The sequence below is a fragment of the Dendropsophus ebraccatus genome, chromosome 7, assembly GCF_027789765.1.
Source record: "Dendropsophus ebraccatus isolate aDenEbr1 chromosome 7, aDenEbr1.pat, whole genome shotgun sequence".
NCBI classification, from domain to species: domain Eukaryota; kingdom Metazoa; phylum Chordata; class Amphibia; order Anura; family Hylidae; genus Dendropsophus; species Dendropsophus ebraccatus.
In genome coordinates, this window is record NC_091460.1 from 89,225,909 (window position 1) to 89,240,658 (window position 14,750).

The following is a 14,750-nucleotide window of genomic DNA, read 5'->3' on the forward strand; positions in this document are numbered from 1 at the left end:
AGAGGAAGAAGACTCCTCACTGCTGCCCGGCTACTGACAAACAGTTAGGACGGATCACTGTGTGTCAGCTAGGTACAATGTAACCAGCAGAGCAGCAGGGATCTGTGCAGGGGCATAGCCGAGCTCTGGGGCCCACGGAGGATATGTTGTTGCACTGCAGAGGTGACCTACCTACATACACCTGCTGTAGGGGTGTGAGGACACCGCACCAGCGCTGGAGGAAGTCCCCGTTCTTCTCACAGTATCAGCAGCATCGTAGGAGCCGGGAGACAGGAAGTTTGAAGTTCGGTATAGGTGGGGGGCCCGGCTTCACTACACACTATTCTCCCGGTTAGCTGGTGTCAGGATAAAGGTCCTGAACAGCTAACAGGGAACATCACAGCCTGGACCCCTGATGTGCCGGGCCCCGTAGCAGCGGCTACGGCTGCTACTGCGGTAGTTCCGCCCCTGATCAGGTCCCAGTATATTACACACCCCACTATCAGGTCCCAGTATATTACACACCCCACTATCAGGTCCCAGTATATTACACACCCCACTATCAGGTCTCAGTATATTATACACCCCACTATGTCCAGCAGTCTCCAAATAATATAGCCCGCTGCCCAGCAATCCAAATATAGTATAGCTAACCCCCTGTCCAGCATATGATATAGCCCCCTGTCCAGCAGCCCCCATTTAATATAGCCTCAAGTCTTTAAAGGGGTAGTGCGGCACTAAGAAATTATTCACAGAATAACACACATTACAAAGTTATACAACTTTGTAATGTATGTTATGTCTGTGAATCGCCCCCTTCCCGTGTCCCACCACCCACGCACGTGTACCCGGAAGTGTGTTGCATTATACATACCTGATCCGTGTCGCGCATGTCCGCCATCTTGTGCCAAGACGTCATCTTCGAACCGCTCTGACCGTCCTTAGTGCCGGCCGCCTTCTGCAGCGTCATCAGCTGCTCAGCCGCGATTGGCTGAGCATAACTGTGCTCAGCCAATCGCGGGTGAGCACAGTTATGACGCGGCAGAGGGGGGCCGGCATCAGGGACGGCGGCAGCGATTCGGCCGGCCTCCCGAAGATGACGTCTTGGCACAAGATGGTGGACATGCGCGACACGGATCAGGTATGTATAATGCACCACACTTCCGGGTACACGTGCAGGGGTGGGGGGACATGGGAAGGGGGCGATTCACAGACATATCATACATTACAAGGCTAGGTTCACACTATGTAACTGTGCGGCTGTATTTTTTATGCGGCTGTAAATGTGCGGATGAAACTACGGCCGTGGGAAAAAATAGACATGCGGCTCAAAACATACGGTCATTTACTTGGAAATCTGGTTCAACTAAAAATAACAAATAAAATCTTAAGAAAGTGATGCAAATGCATCTGGGAAAGCAGGGAACACAGTTTACATGAATCGCTATTACCGGGGTTTGCGATCCTCTGCAGTAATGCTGATGTCTCTCATGGTTAATATATTTAATTAATAAAACACATTTTCGTTGTAATAAAGTCCCTTTCGTTGTTCAATGATTAAATTTAAACTAATCCATCATTTTGCAATTAAATATACTGTTAAAATAAATATATATATAAATAAATGTATATTTATATATATATATATTTATTTTAACAGTATATTTAATTGCAAAATGATGGATTCGTTAGAATTAAATTATTGAACAACGAAAGGGACTTTATTACAAAGAAAATGTGTTTTATTAATTTAATATATTAACTATTAGAGGCATCGGCATTCGGCATCATTGCCGGCTATTTTTGAAGTACTCCGTACGGACCGCCTGTCAATCCACGGCCGCGTTTCCAGCCGCAAACAATGGTCTTGTTCATTTTTTACGGGTCCGTTTACGATAGGGCCGTAGATTCATACATAGTGTGCACTGTGCAGCCGTATATCCTATACTTTCCAGCGTACGCATGAACCACCAAAAATACCGCCGCACAATTACAGCCGCAAATACAGCCGCACACTTACATAGTCTGAACCTGGCCCAAAGTTGTATAACTTTGTAATGTGTGTTATTCTGTGAATAATTGTTTACCGCTGCACTACCCCTTTAAGTCCCCATATGATATAGTGCCCCCCCAAGTATACAGTATATATGATATTGGTGACCCCTAACAAAAAAAAAAAAAACAACAACACATACTCACCTGACCAATCTTTCCGTTGGCGTCTAATGAAAGAGCTTCCAATGCAGGCTACCCGAAGCACAGCCTACACTGGAATTTCTCTTCAGCTCGGTGGCCCCTGCACCAGCCCGTGGCACTCACTCACCCGGACGCAAGCTCCCCCCTGTGCGGTGATCACCTGGCTGCTGCTAGGGGGCACCGGTAGAGGCCACATGTCTGCCGCACGTCCCAGGCTCATCTGTCTGGGACATGTGGCCCCTATTGGTGCCCCTTAGCAGCGGCCTGGTGATCACCACACAGGGGGGAGCTTGCGGCCAGGCAAGGGTGAGTGAGTGCTATGGGCCGGGGGGGGGGGGGGTTGGTGATGCAGGGGCCGCCGCGCTGAAGATAACCTCCAGCTGGGTGATCACTGGACTGTGAAGAGCTTGCAGGCAGGCGACAGAGAGGACGAGGTTGGTTGTGCAAGGGCCCGCTGTCTGTGCATCGCCCGGAGTGGTGGAGGTACACTGTGCGGTGCACTGGTAGCGGTGCACACTGCTAAGCCAGTGGATCACGCGCCCCCGTCTGTTGGCACTCTGATTGTGATAGAAATGGCCCTGTTCAAAGCACTCATTAGGAGTGCTTGGCGGGAGGGGCAGGACTTCCCAGACATTGTTTGCCGGGACTTTCTCCTGAAAACCGGGACAGTCCCGGCAAAACTGTGACTGTTGGCAACTATGAAATTACAGAGACCTAGGCTCAGGGACACATGAAAGTCTATGAAAGCCGCACTTTCATTAGCAGTGATCAGCTGCATGGAGATGATGCAGATGATGTCTCCAAATTAATAGACAGGTAACCCAGGCACCCAGAGAGGAGATCACATGTCCTGTGTGTACAAAGGAAGGGGGGAAGTGGAAGTAGGCCATTCTCAGAGTGGACAAAAAGAACATGATTTTACATGTCCAGATCGGATAAATAAGAGAAAAAAACAGGGAAAGGGTACAAGATAGGTTATACATGTATATGATCCATAGGGTCGTATTGGGAAGGGGGATTGTTTAGAATATTGTTTTTGTTACCCAGGTAACCCCTTTAAGTACAATTTCCCTAAAAAAACAGTATGGCACTTCCTCCCAAAAGTCCAGAAATTTTTTGTTTCGCCCTCCAGGCCGTCCTATTGTGGTCGGAATAGGGTCCATTTTAGAACCATTGCCCAAATTTTTGGACTGGGCTCTCAGACCATTGTTACTCTCTATCCTGTCCTATTTTAAGGATATGGATGATTTCATGTGAAGAGATCTCTCCCATATAGTCATTACTAAAAAAATGTACCCGGCGCTGCCCGGGTATAGGCTATGTTCACACTACGTATATTTCAGGCAGTATTTGGTCCTCATGTCAGGTCCTCATTGCAACTAAAACCAGAAGTGGATTAAAAACACAGAAAGGCTCTGTTCACACAATGGTGAAACTGAGTGGATGGCCGCCATATAACGGTAAATAACTGCCATTATTTCAATATAACAGCCGTTGTTTTAAAATAACAGCAAATATTTGCCATTAAATGACGGCCATCCACTCAATTACAACATTGTGTGAGCAGAGCCTTTCTGTGTTTTCAATCCACTCCTTGTTTTGGTTGCTATACAGCCTCAAATATACAGCCTGAAATATACGTAGTGTGAACCCAGCCTAAAGTGTCAGTGTGTTAATTAGATTTATTCTGAGGTGACCAAGAGGCCAATCTATGTCCTTGTTTTTTTTTGTTTAAGGGGAAATCGTCAGTAGCCCTATATGCCCCTATATACCCGACAGTTCTGCACTGTTTATGGAAATTGTAGCCTATGCACATTAAAAATAAACTAAAAACTTCAAACATCCGTCCTGTTTACCTGTAGTGTATAGTTGGGGGGGGGCTGTATACCTGTAGTGTATAGTTGAGGGTGTCCTGTTTACCTGTAGTGTGTAGTGGGGGGGCTGCATACCTGTAGTGTATAGTTGAGGGAGGTCTTGTATACCAGTAGTGTATAATTGAGGGGTGGGGCTGTATACCTGTACTGTATAGTTTTGGAAGTACTGTATACCTGCAGTATATAGCTGGTAGAGGTCCTGTATACCTGTACTGTATAGTTGGGGGTCCTGTATACCTGTAATATATAGTTGGTGAAGGTGCTGTATACCTGTAATGTATAGTTGGTGGAGGTCTTCTATACCTGTAGTTTATAGTTTGAGGGTCCTGTATACCTGTAGTGCATAGTTTGGGGGTCCTGTGTACCTGTAGTTTATAGTTGGTAGAGGCCTTGTATACCTGTAGTGTAAAGTTGTGGGGTCCTGTATACCTGCAATATAAAGTTCGTGGAGGTGCTGTATACCTGTAGTATATAGTTGATGGAGGTCCTGTATACCTTAAGTGTATAGTTTGGGATCCTTTTAACCTGTAGTATAGAGTTGGTGGTGGTGCTGTATACCTGCTGTATATAGTTGATAGAGGTCCTGTATACCTGTAGTGTATAGTTTTGGGGTCCTGTATACCTGTAGTGTATAGTTTTGGGGTCCTGTATACCTGAAGTGTATAGTTGATGGAGGTCCTGTATACCTATAGTGTATAGTTTTGGGGTCCCGTATACCTGTAGTGTAGAGTTTTGGGTCCTGTATACCTGTAGTGTATAGTTTTAGGGTCCTGTATACCTGTAGTGTATAGTTTGGCGTCCTGTAGACCTGTAGTATAGAGTTGGTGGAGGTGCTGTATACCTGTAGTGTATAAATTTGGGTTCCTGTATACCTGTAGTGTATAGTTTGGGGTCCTCTATACCTGTAGTATATAGTTGATGAAGGTCCTGTATACCTGTAGTGTATACTTTTGGGGTCCTGTATACCTGTAGTGTATAGTTTTTGGGTCCTGTATACCTGTAGTGTTCTGTACTATATAGTTTGGGGGTCCTGTATACCTGTACTGTACAGTTTGAAGGTCCTGTATACCTGTACTGTATAGTTTGAGGGTCCTGTATACCTGTAGTATGGAGTTGGTGGAGGTCCTGTATACCTGTAGTGTATAGTTTGGGGGTCCTGTATACCTGTAGTATATAGTTGGTGGAGTTCCTGTATACCTGTAGTGTATAGTTTTAGGTCCTGTATACCTGTAGTATAGAGTTGGTGGGGGTGCTGTATAGTATATAGTTGGTGGAGGTCCTGTATACCTGTAGTGTATAGTTTGGGGTCCTGTATACCTGTAATATATAGTCGGTGGAGGTCCTGTATATCTGTAGTATAGAGTTGGTGAAGTTTCTGTATACCTGTAGTGTATAGTTTGGGGTCCTGTATACCTGTAGTATAGAGTTGGTGGAGGTCCTATGCACCTGTGGTGTATAGTTTTGGGGTCCTGTATACCTGTAGTGTCCTGTATACCTGCAGGGTCATATTTACCATTAGGCACTCGTGGTCTGCCTAGGGCAGCACCTTGCATGGGGGCAGCACCAGGGAGCAGGGGGAAGGAATCAACTTTTAATTTTTTTTTATTTTTCTAGTCTTCCACCTGCTGTTCAGACTTGCCATAAAATCTAGTGTCTTTTAGAAGGGGGGTATGGTAGGATTGGTCAGGTCTGGTGTGGCAGTGTTATCCAGTCACGGTATGGTGGTATTGGTCAGGTCTGATATGGCGGTGTTATTCAGTCACAGTATGGCGGTATTGGTCAGTTCTGGTGGTGTTATCCAGTCACAGTGTGGCGGTATTGGTCAGGTCTGTATGGCAGTGTTATCCAGTCACAATGTGTCGGTATTTGTCAGGTCTAGTGTGGCGATGTTATCCAGTCACAATGTGGCGGTATTGGTCAGGTCTGGTATGCCGGTGTTATCCAGTCACAGTGGGGTGGTATTGGTCAGGTCTGGTATGGCGGTGTTATCCAGTCACAGTATAGTGGTATTGGTCAGGTCTGGTATGGTGGTGTTATCAGTATGGCGGTATTGGTCAGGTCTGGTATGGCAGTGTTATCCAGTCACAGTGTGGCGGTATTGGTCAGGTCTGGTATGGCAGTGTTATCCAGTCACAGTGTGGCGGTATTGGTCAGGTCTGGTATGGCGGTGTTATCCAGACACAGTGTGGCGGTATTGGTCAGGTCTGGTATGGCGGTATTGGTCAGGTCTGGTATGGCAGCGTTATCCAGTCACAGTGTGGCGGTATTGGTCAGGTCTGGTGTGGCGGTATTGTTCAGGTCTGGTATGGCAGCGTTATCCAGTCACAGTGTGGCGGTATTGGTCAGGTCTGGTATGGAGGTGTTAAATGTGACCTTTGGAGCTATTACCTACCAATCTATCATCATGCTAATTGGTAAGTGAGAATAGGGCATCCTCAGGTTTAGTGCTCAGGGCAGCAGCAGCTGGTAATATTGCCCTGTATACATGTACTGTATAGCTGGAGTAGGGGGTCTACCAGTTATTTCTGTGGATCTGTTGTGAGGCAGCTGGCCCTAGCAACCACAGCTCCCTGTGAAAATGAAAGTAGTAATCCGATTGGCTGCTAAGGCTCCCAACTGCCATTTACTGCTGGGCAGAGCTGCAGCTAATTATGTCACCTGTGTGTGCAGTGTGGAGATTTTCCCATTCATTTCTATGGGGCGCTCTTCCCCCTCCCCCTCCCCTCCTGTACATCTGGCAAGGACAGGACCTTCGCTCTAACCTTCCTGGGCACCCGATGTATCTGTGTGCCAAATTTGGGGTCAAACCGTTCAGGCGTTTGGAAGTCTATATGGGACAGACGGACAGACAGACAGACAGACAGATAGATAGACAGACAGACAGACTTTCATTTTTATGATATAGATATGTGTCTAAAGAGAATCAACAGTCAACATGACACTTATCTATTACAGGCACAAGAATTTACATGTCGCTTGCAGGAGCATGGGTATCTTACACCACTTTTGAGGGAAGCACAACAAAAGGTAGAAATATCTGGTGTAAAAAAAAAAAAAAGACCCAGCTTATAAACGAGGTTTAATTTTTCTTTTCAACATACAATCATGGATGAAAATATAAAGAAGGTCATCTTAAAGGAGTACTCCAGGCACCCCCTGTAAAATCTAAACTACTCACACACTGGGGGATGGTTACTGGCTTCCTCTTTGTCACATTTCTTCCCACTCTGGCTGCTCTAGCTGCCCCCTGCACTGTTCTCTGTTGCTGCTGATTACATCTCCAACTTCCTGTTTGGACCAGTGTCTGTGTGCTGCATATTCCTACAGTCCCCACAATGCCTTGTTTCCCTGGCCTGCCTCTGTAAACCTCCCACCTCCTCCTCCCACCCACAAACATGCCCACAACCCCGCCCTCCATCCCTAGCTCCTCTATTCCCTGCCTCCCTCCATCTATTCCCCTCCCACTGCACAGCTTAGGTTGGTATTACAAGGGCCGAACAGGGCCTGATAATACCTGTAAACGAGCAGTGATTCGGCCGGTTATCGCTCTGTGGAATGGGGCCCTTAGTCCCCTACACAAGCAGTAATGGTAAATCCTGACAACCCAGCCCCATTATTTGGGTGTCCAGTGAATAAAAACTGCAGCCACCATTGTCTACTTTTAATATGGCATGATGCTGAGGGTTGTGGTTGTGCAACCTGAAGTTGCACAGCTTGAAAAATTACTACCAGCATCTTGTCCAAGAGACAGTGATGGTGGTAGTAGTTCTGAAGGCTGTGCAACTCCAGCTTGCACACATACAACCCCCACCATCATGCCATGCTGATACTTGATGATGGTGGTTGTGCTTATGAAGCAGAGGAGACCTCGGGCACCAGATACAGCTATAACACATAGACCAGCAGCTGAGAGCAAGCAGCTGCAGATCTCCGTCACAATTACTCAAAAGCACAGAAAACCTCGGACACCAGATTCAGCTATAACTCATAGTCCAGCAGCTGACAGCAAGCAGCAACATCTTTCAGGAGCTTGAACTTGGCCAGGATCTTCCAGGGAGCATTGAAACAAACCCTTTCAGCTCCAGAAAGATGTTGCTGCTTGCTGTCAGCTGCTGGACTATGAGTTATAGCTGAATCTGGTGTCCGAGGTTTCCTCTGCTTCTCAGTCATTCTGGAGGAGAATCCTGTAGCATCAGACACCAGTGATCTCCTAGCAGGCATCTGGCATTGAAAGGGTGCCAAATGCCTCCTATTAGATCTGTGACATCTGATGCTGCAAGCAGCTGCCGATCTCCAGAATGACTGAGAAGCAGAGGAGACTGAGATCGTGCAGAGGAGGGAGCCCGACAGATAATATAGTATGTATTGTAAAACTGGGCGGGCAGAGGAGGAGTGGGGCGGGCAGAGGAGGAGTGGGGCGGGCAGAGGGGGAATAGGGCAGGCAAAGGATGTGTTGAGGGGCGGGTTTCCCTGTGACAGAGAGGAAATACATCACGTCTCAATATGGCACCTGTGGAACAGCATTGAGATGTGATGTGTTTCCTTCTTCCTGAACTACAGAACTTCCTGTGGGACTTGGATTCTTTGAAAAACAGGTAACATTACAGCTGTCCTAATGAGTGTAAATGGCAATGTTATATAACTTTCCTTTGTAAGTGCAGTGTTAAATTATGTAATTTGCCCGGAGTACCCCTTTAATGCATTGGCACATGCAGATCCAACATTGACTTCTGTAGCAGCAAATAACTAATACTGAAGTTTACTGCCAGTCGTCCAAATGGATGAGAACAATGCTTCTCAAAGGCAATTATAAATGTGGCAAGTGCCGTTTTTGCAGCAAGAATGCCTGTGTTAGTTGGTTATGATTGGGTGGTAAAAACTGTTGTGTCAGACATTGAATTACTTGCAAAACAAAGTATGTTGTATATGTGGTAATCTGCCCGTGTGGACATTACTATGTGGGCTAGATGATTCGCAACTTAAACATAAAATTCAGAGAACATTGCAAGTCTATAGAAACAGAAACATGGCTGATGGACCATGTAAGACAAACACATAACGGTGACCCCCGAGTCTTACGCTTTGCAGGACTTGAGGTCGTGAATGTGCCTAGACGGGGAGGCGATCAGCAGCGTATGCTGCTTCAACAGAAGTCCCGTTGGATTTTTACGTACTAATACACTCGGCCCACTTGGGCTTAATGACCATATTGAATTTAATGCCTTCTTATGATGAGTTATATGTTCAGTACTTGTTATTCATTCTTATGAATTTTGTATGCACTGGCACAAAGTGAACTGTCACTTTAAGAATTGTTTTTGTATGTGATTTTGTTACAATGTGTTGTGATTGGAGTATATAACCCGTAAATGTGTACATCATGATGTTCCAATAGGCCGGAGGAAGCAGGCATGTATGCTGTGGAGCACGCAGTTGTGTGTGGAGCTACCCTGTAACCATGTCCCCTGTTATTTGTTATCGGTGCCATATGTGACACAAATGAATGGCCAATTCATCGAGTGGTGAGTGTCGTGCATCTTTCTCTGGGCATCTGCATAAATTGACTACTATGATGATAATATGAACAGAGCACCTTAACGGTCTGCTAATATAGCCATACAGTATAAGGCTATGTTCACACAACGTATCAGACCGGCCGTTCCGTGACCCCGGCCGGGTCACAGAACGGCCGGTCTGTGCCCAGATCATCACGGCCGGTACCAGAGTTTCGCTTCACTGTGTGAACTGACAGGTCTTTCTGTGCCCAGAATTCACTGAATTCCGTCCGCAGAAAACTGACATGTCAGTTATTTGCGGCCCCATATGGGATCCCGGCCGGAGAGCATACGATGTGTATACGCTCCGGCCGGGATCCCATATCAGATAAGGTTATGCTGTGCTCCGCAAAAAGTGCTGATGGCAACAACGGCCGTACTTTTACGTAGTGTGAACATAGCCTAAAGCTGTCTCCATCTTGCAAAGCGTAGTCCCACAAGCTACATTGTAGCAGTGCCAAGAACCCTTACGTATTGCTACATTACAAAGTTCTATAACTTTGTAATGTGTTTTAATTGCCAGAAAAAAAACACCAGAGTTGTCTTTTAAGGTACAATATACATAGTGGGGTGAAGCTAGTTTGGGTGTGCGTGGTCACAGTATTTCCAAAGAGAAAGAGCCAAGAGTTGTTCCTACTGAAGGAGTGCTTTCCAGGCCAGGACCAATTTGTGGGGACTACAGTGGCACCTCTGTTCTTGAACTTAATCGGTTCTGGAAGGCTGTTCCAGAACCAAGCAGTTCGAGAACCGAGCTGTAAATTACCAAAGGGAACCGCGTAAATTTCATGAATTGGTTTGTACACTCCATGGGTCAGGTGCAGAGTGCCCATCCCACAGAGAGTAAAAACTAGCAATAAGTAGTGGTTCATCTTCCACCACAACTTACTGAAAAGAGCAGGAATTCCCATTATAAAGATGGTAATCCTCACTCTGAGTTGCAAAGAGAGGCAGGAGCCTCTCCCCGCTCCAGCTTCTCTCAGCTGTGGGGGACACTCTGTAAATAAGAGGAGATTGCCTTCATTATATAACTGACCTCCTTATAGAAGCTGATCAGATTAGTCAGGACAGGACAGATCCCTCATAAATCACTCTTTGACCCTTCTTGAATATTGGTACCACATAAGCTATGCCCCGGTCATGTGGAACAATCCCTGTCATTGTAGAATCTTTAAATATTAAGAATAAGGGTCTGTCTATTACAGTACTTAATTCTTGCAAAACTTTAGGATGGATACCTTCTGGGCCCGGTGATTTATGGATTTTAATGTTTTTAAGGCCTCTCCCCACTTCTTGTTGTGTTAGGCAGGTGAGGATTTACATTATCCCTGGTCATGTCGTCTGTTACAGGATTCTCCTCTGTGAATACAGTAGAGAAGAATGTATTTGGTAGATTGGCTTTTTCCACATTCCCTCCACCATTACACCCAGATTATTTTTTGAGGAGACCAACATTTTAAATTTTAAGTCTTATAATATTAATATAGGTGAAAAACATTTTTGAATTATTTTTACTTTCTGTGGCAATCCTTCTTTCTTTTGCAATTTTTGCTTCTTTTATTTTTTTTTTACACAATTTATTCTTCTGCCCATAATTTTTCAACGCTTCCCCACTACCTTCTTGTTTTAGAAGTCTGAATGCTTGTTTCTTATAATTTATTTCACCCTTAACAGCTGTCGTTAACCACATTGGTTTTCTCCTACATTTCTACAACGTTTATTCCCTTATGGTATGTGTAGTTCACGAGATCTACCCAGGATGCTTTTAAATATGTCCCATTTCTATTGTGTACTTTTATTTCTGAGGGCATTGTCCCAGTCTACGTCCCCAACATCCTCTCTTAGTTTTGAGAAATTAGGATTAGCATAGAGTGGTCGCTTTAAGATTTGGCAGTGAGGAGATCATTGGAGACTTTAGTTAGGGCAGTATCTGTAGAATGGAGAGGACGGAAGCCAGACTGAAGGGGTTCAAGAAGAGAGTTAGAAAATAGATAGCAGGTTAGGCAGGAATAGACCAGGCGTTCCAAGAGTTTAGGGATAAAAGGGTGATTAGAGACTGGTCTATAGATGGCTTTACGGGTTGAGTCTAGAAAAGTTAGTTAATGGCGTGATGATGGACTGAAGAGGGCTGTGGGCGGCCTGAAGAGGGCTGTGGGTGGGCTGAAGTGGGCTGTGGGCGGGCTTGCAGGAAGGAAAACATTGACATCTTGGGGCAGCATAAGGACCGTCCACATCAGGTGATTAATGAATGGCATCTGATATAGAGAAGAACTAGAAGACTGCTCCAAAGGTAATTTGACTGGTTTCTGCAGCTCCAAATGGTAAGGAACCACTAAGAGATTAGCCTGGATGTTATTGGAAATCAAAGCCAAGAACAAAGAGTTGGAATACCCCTTTGAGAGTGAAAAAAAAAAAAGCTAAAATTGGGACATGGCTTTTCTTGGCTCAAAAACGCTATGGCCAAGTGTTAGCTGAGGGGAAACACCAAACATTTGTCGCTGATCAATCTCCCCCCATGCATGTCAATATTTTTTCTGGTGTTTTCCCCTCAATTCTTGAATACAACTCATATGACTATAAAACACCAGAAAAACACACCTATATGCTATGTTTCCACAAAGTCTTTTTTGGCAGTTTGACTCCCGTGTTGTGGGAACATAGCTGTATAATAACCATAAAATAACCTTATTAAAGCCATATAGCAGTCATATACTGTAATATAATACTAATTTTCACTAAACTGAAGAAATAGCAGAAAAACGGCAAGGCAGGGAAGAGGTCTTCATAAACGGCCCCCTTGTGTTATGCATACACATAGTCATTACTATATATAACGCTTACACTGGGACATTCTCTACCATGAAAGTTACATTTTTGTGAACTTGCCTTCCAAGACCTTTAATTCCTGATGCCCCTCTTGCTAGACACTGCAGCCGCAGCTTCTCTACAGGGTCCTGGCACTGAGGAATCTGCCGCCGAACTTTAGACATCATATCTCGCTCTAGTTGTGACATTGCAGCCATGATGATTCTAGGAAAACAGCACAATATCATATAGGACTGGTGAACCTCTAACATGTCAGAATGTGTACAAATGACCATGTAAATATTAAAGGGGTTTTTCCTCTACTGACACTTACACCTTATACACAGCATAGGGGATCACAGGGGTTGAATGTTGGGTCACTTACAATGTTGGATCACTTACATTGATGGATCACTTACATTGTTCTGTGCAGCAGAGATAACACCTGAATAACAAAGGCTCCTAGCCCTCTCCATTATGTGTGTGTGCTCAGTAGCCCTTAATATTTATGAGCACCAGCACTACTTAGGCAAGGTCCCCAAGACAGCCCCCTAGCCTACTCAACTCTACTACACTTCCTAATCTAATCAGCTCAACTATTCCTCTTCACTTCCTATCTGCAACCCAAGCACCCAAACCTAAAGATTCTGTGTTGTTCATTAAGGGAAAAGACATTGTTACCTGGCGCACTTTCTGCTGAAAAGTATTAACCTGTATTGCACTGAAGATTTGCACTACACCTGATTCTAAGCTCAGCCATCACTGCGTCTGATTGTAAGCTTGGCCATCACTATGTCTAATTGTAAGCTCAGCCATTACTACATCTGATTGTAATCTCAGCCATCATTGCATCAGATTGTAAGCTCTGCCAACACTTCACCTAATTGTGAGCTCGGCCCTCACTATGTCTGATTGTAAGCTTGGCCATCACTACATCTGATTGTAAGCTCAGCCATCATTGTGTCTGATTGTAAGCCCGGCCCACACTATGTCTGATTGTAAGCCCGGCCCACACTATGTCTGATTGTAAGCCCGGCCCACACTATGTGGGATTGCGAGCTCGGCCCTTAGGGTGGGTTGACATTAAGGAATTCTCGCGGATAAACTCTGTACGCGCTCACGGACGCACGCCTTTCCAACGGCTCCATAGACACCATTCTATGGGCCGGCTGATTCCGCGAGCCGAAAGAATTGCAGCCATTTCTTTCTCTCTAGGTTGCAGAAAACACAGTGTTTTCACACTGTTGAAATAGAGGGGATGGCCGCCATTTAATGGCAAATAACGGTTGTTGTTTTAAAATTACAGCAATTATTTTCTATTCAACAGTGTGTGAACATAGACTTTCTGGGTTTTCAATTCACTCCTGGTTTTGGTTGCAAAATACTGACCAATATACTGAGCAAAAATACAGTGTGTGAACATAGCCTATATGTATATTCTTTTTTAATTCACTTAAGGGTTTAAAAAAGTAATACTAATTACAAACTGAAGTGTTTGCGTATGAAATCCCCCTAAAGGAGGATGATATAATCATCAGCAATTCTGTTGTTATAATATTCAGAAAGTGTGTTAGTGCAATGACTCAGCTTCTTGCAGTATCTTGGTTTCTGTTGCTATTGCAGTGATCCCACAGGGTGAAGCTCTTTTCCCTTGTTGATAATTTGTTTGCATCTAGGAATGTTGGGATCAAACAGCATAAATAGAATCGACCATCATCCATTATAATTTATTGCCACTTAATTATCATTATCAACAACATTCTCCATCCTCCAAACTGAATGCAGCTATTTACTGCTAGTCAAAAGAAATAAAACGAATGGAAAATAAAATCAGTTAAAAAGGTATTCCCATCATATATAATATAGTATATACCTGTAAGGATCAGTACAAAGGGGGAGTCCCATCATATATAATATAGTATATACCTGTAGGGATCAGGATAAAGAGGTATACTCTTGGCCTTTTCTGGTAATTGATATCTATGGATAAAGGTATCATACCGGGAGCTTTCCTGGTACATATAGTAAATGGGCACTGCTAATACAGTGTGAATGTAGTCCTATATCTACTACTGGGATAGCTGGGTGACCACCATTTGGGTCATTGATAAAGCACCCACAGGGATGTTTAAAAGAATACTCTGCAAGTCTGTTTAAGTAGATGATTTCCCAACACTTACCTATACAGATTCGCAACTCTTTGCATCTAAATGCAGGAAATCTTGCTGCCAATCTATGTGAGCAGCACAGCTGCTTCTATTATTTGTCACTAAGATTATTTGCATATTGCATCGGCATATTCCATACCTGACTAAGTGACATAACATCACTATAAAATCTAATA

The 14,750-nt window shown here is 44.6% G+C and overlaps 1 protein-coding gene across 1 annotated transcript in view; it reads right to left on the reverse strand.

The window, feature by feature from the left end:
* The window catches only part of LOC138796897 (calcyphosin-like protein), a 76,631-nt gene that overhangs the window by 40,981 nt on the left and 20,900 nt on the right, over nt 1-14,750 (reverse strand). The window contains exon 2 of the mRNA XM_069976631.1: nt 12,488-12,631. Within this exon, the coding sequence (XP_069832732.1) occupies nt 12,488-12,631 (144 nt within the window). The remainder of the gene's footprint in view (nt 1-12,487; nt 12,632-14,750) is intronic.